Source organism: Austrofundulus limnaeus, unplaced genomic scaffold (assembly GCF_001266775.1).
Source record: "Austrofundulus limnaeus strain Quisiro unplaced genomic scaffold, Austrofundulus_limnaeus-1.0 Scaffold117, whole genome shotgun sequence".
NCBI lineage: Eukaryota > Metazoa > Chordata > Actinopteri > Cyprinodontiformes > Rivulidae > Austrofundulus > Austrofundulus limnaeus.
In genome coordinates this window covers 1,593,266-1,596,638 of record NW_013952519.1, presented here as the reverse complement: position 1 = coordinate 1,596,638, position 3,373 = coordinate 1,593,266, and the positions used below count along the sequence as shown (strand labels likewise).

The 3,373-nt window shown below is 35.8% G+C and overlaps 1 protein-coding gene across 2 annotated transcripts in view; it reads left to right on the top strand.

The window, feature by feature from the left end:
- LOC106521892 (phospholipid-transporting ATPase ID) overlaps positions 1–3,373 on the top strand; it is a 51,665-nt gene that overhangs the window by 20,760 nt on the left and 27,532 nt on the right. For both annotated transcript variants that reach the window (XM_014014651.1, XM_014014652.1), the window contains exons 4-5: positions 1,329–1,387; positions 2,164–2,277. In XM_014014651.1, coding sequence (XP_013870105.1) covers positions 1,329–1,387; positions 2,164–2,277 — 173 coding nt within the window. The remainder of the gene's footprint in view (positions 1–1,328; positions 1,388–2,163; positions 2,278–3,373) is intronic.

Here is a 3,373-nt window from a genome sequence, read left to right as displayed (position 1 = left end):
CATTTGTATCAGATCAACAAAACATGGGCATAGTAACAATATTTTTTTACTACATTTATCCATTTTAAATACACTAACCTCACTCCTTTGTAACAACTAAGGCAAAAATGTAATTAATTCAGAAAATCTTTTCAGGACCCCACTTTGATGTTTCGGGATCCCACTTTGGGTCCCGACCCCAACTTTGGGAAACACTGCTCTAGAACAACAATTTATATAGATACACCTTATACTGTTTCGTATTTCTTTAACAATCCAACTTTTATCATTTTCTTAAATGTACATAATGACCTGCGTTATTTACATCACTCCCCAAATTATTCCATAGTTTTATTCCTTAAATTAAAGTACACCCTAGTAGTAGTAGTAGTAGTAGTAGTAGTAAATATTTATTCATTTTTCATTTAAAAAACAAAACAAATACTATACAAAACAAATAATACAAATCAAATAAAATGAAAGGCAGCAGAAAGAAGAAAAAGTCTTATTGATATCTGCCCCCCACAAAAAAATAAATAAATAAAATACAAATAAAGTCAAACAACAATAATCTTCAAATAACAAAACATTACAAAAAACTTCAACTCCTTCCCTAATAACAGCTCTTATAAACACACATCATACAAATTCATATTTCTTTAACAAACTAACTTTTATCATTTAAACAAATTTATTGAGCCAACATTTTTATAATGACTTTCCAGATTATTCCACAGTCTTATTCTTTGGACTGAAATACATCGATCCTTCAAGTTTTAGTCTTTACAAACATCTCTAGCCCCTTAAGATTATAATTACTTTCTCTCTTAACAAAATTTAATTGGATATTTAAAGGTAATACATTTTTATCAGCCTTATACCTGCAAAAATATTATGATCAACCATTTCAGAAAATTTCAATAATTTCACCTGATAAAATAATATATTTGATGGGTGACTGTAATGTTTTCTGGTGATAATTCTTACGCCTCTTTTCTGTAAAATAAAGATGGGATTTGTAATTGTTTTACACAGTTTCCCCCAGACTTCAACACAGTAAATCAAGTGTGGAACAATCGTTACATTATATAACATAAACAAAACTTTGTCATTAAATACAGTAAGTCCCTTACTTTATACAATACTGCAATGGATTTGGCCATTTTTGTTCTTATAGTGTATCAGCACCCAGTTCCAAAACCTTCCTCTCTGATGGTATGGATGTGCATTAAGCCTCTAAAATGGGCTTTTGCTTAATTAATCGACATAAATCTATTTTTGCCGGGTGCTGACGAGTAAAAACTTGACGTTTAAAGTAATAGATTTTCTGTTTTGTCTGTTTAAATTAGAGCTGGAGAGGAAACTGAGAGCAAACGACCGCGAGTACAACCGCTCCTTCAAATACGCAGTGAGTACTGAGCTGTCCTACACTCAGAGCTTTTATTGTCTTAGTCTGGATTTTCTAAATAGAAGAGGGGATGTACAGAAGATTCAGCCAAAATAGACATTTAAGCCCACTGGTTTTTGTTTTTTGTTTGGTTTGCGCACATAAAAAAATAAAAAAAAGTCCCCTGAGGGTGTTTCTGGAGTGGTTTGAGTCTGGTTCTTATCAGGAAACTGGATGTGAGCCAGTTAAAAAACTGTGTTCCTGCTCTGTGTTGCTGCTGTTAGAGAAAAAACTTCAGCTGTAGTTTAGTTATTTATAAAAAAAATGTCTGTCTAAAATGGTGGTTAATACAGAGAGTAATGCTCAGAAATATCAAAAATAATAAAGACATAATGTGCTTTTTAAAATTAATTGTGGAAAAAATGTGGGGAAAAGTTTATAATGTAACTTTCCTGTTTCCAAATGGGTTTTTGCTTTTGTCAAACAGCTCCAAGTCTGAGTAAACACTCACTTTCCTGCGTGTGTGTTTAAAGGTTCGCAGACAGAGCGGTAATGTTCAGTGTGGGGGCGGGGTTAGTAAAATAAAAATCCAGATAAAGAGACAGGACGCCACAGTCCTGCAGAACCTTCCACCTCCTGACAAGATCCACCTGCTGCAAAAGAGCTTTAATTCCTTTTGAAGTATTTTTATCATGTTTGTACAAAAGATAAATAAAGAGTTATTAAAATGAATAGAAAGTCTGCACTCAAAGCATTTCATATTTCTGCCACGCTCTCTCCTCTGATCCGTTTTCCAGAAAAATGCCATCAAGACCTCCAAGTACAACGTCTTCACCTTCCTTCCTCTCAACCTGTTTGAACAGTTTCAGAGGATCGCCAACGCCTACTTTCTTGTTCTGCTGGTGCTTCAGGTGAGATGCAACCAGAAGCTCTCCTGCAAAAGAGATCTTGATCTCAGTGGGGTTTTAATCTGGTTAAATAAAGGAAATGGAAAGAAATGAAAAGCACACACGACTCATCCATCTGACAGGAAAAAAGCCCAGAGATCAACAGAAGTGAAGGTTTTTATTCAGAGCCGTTTGAGTCACAGTTGCCTCTTTTACCTAAAAAATGTGAGGAAAGAGATGTAATGCACAACTATATTATTTATTAGAAGAAATATCTGTATGTGACATTAATCCAATATAGAGAAGCCAAATTTAATAACCTGTCAAAAACTGTAAACAGCCACAACTTGATAGTTCTGGCTTTTCTAATAATTCAGCTTAAGAAAAATAAACAAAAACACTGCCGTCAACCCATAGATAAGGGCAAACACAGCTGCTAATTCGGGTGGTAACAAAAGCTGTCTGCTTCACAGTAACAAGTTTTGTGTTTAATATTTATTCTTGATGTCATGTTGGACAGTAAATTCTGTCTTAAGTTGCTTATAGGTTTTGTATGTCAACCATTTTTGTTGCGAAAGTTTTCTTTTCAAAAAAGTTTGTGTCTAATTAAGTAGGTGAGCAGCCTAAACATGCTAGTCGCTAGCCTCTCCAGCGCTAACGCCAGATTATCCATGCTAGTCGCTAGCCTCTCCAACGCTAACGCCAGATTATCCATGCTAGTCGCTAGCCTCTCCAATGCTAACGCCAGATTATCCATGTTAGTCGCTAGCCTCTCCAATGCTAACACCAGTTTATCCATGCTAGTCTCTAGATTCACTGCTAACACAGATTATCCATGCTAGTCGCTAGCCTCTCCAATGCTAATGCTAGATTATCCACGCTAGTCGCTAGCCTCGCCAATGCTAACACCAGTTTATCCATGCTAGTCTCTAGCCTCTCCAATGCTAATGCCAGATTATCCATGCTAGTCGCTAGCCTCTCCAATGCTAACACCAGTTTATCAATGCTAGTCGCTAGCCTCTCCAATGCTAATGCTAGATTCTCCAATGCTAACACCAGCTTATCCATGCTAGTCTCTAGATTCAATGCTAATGCCAGATTATCCATGCTAGTCGCTAGC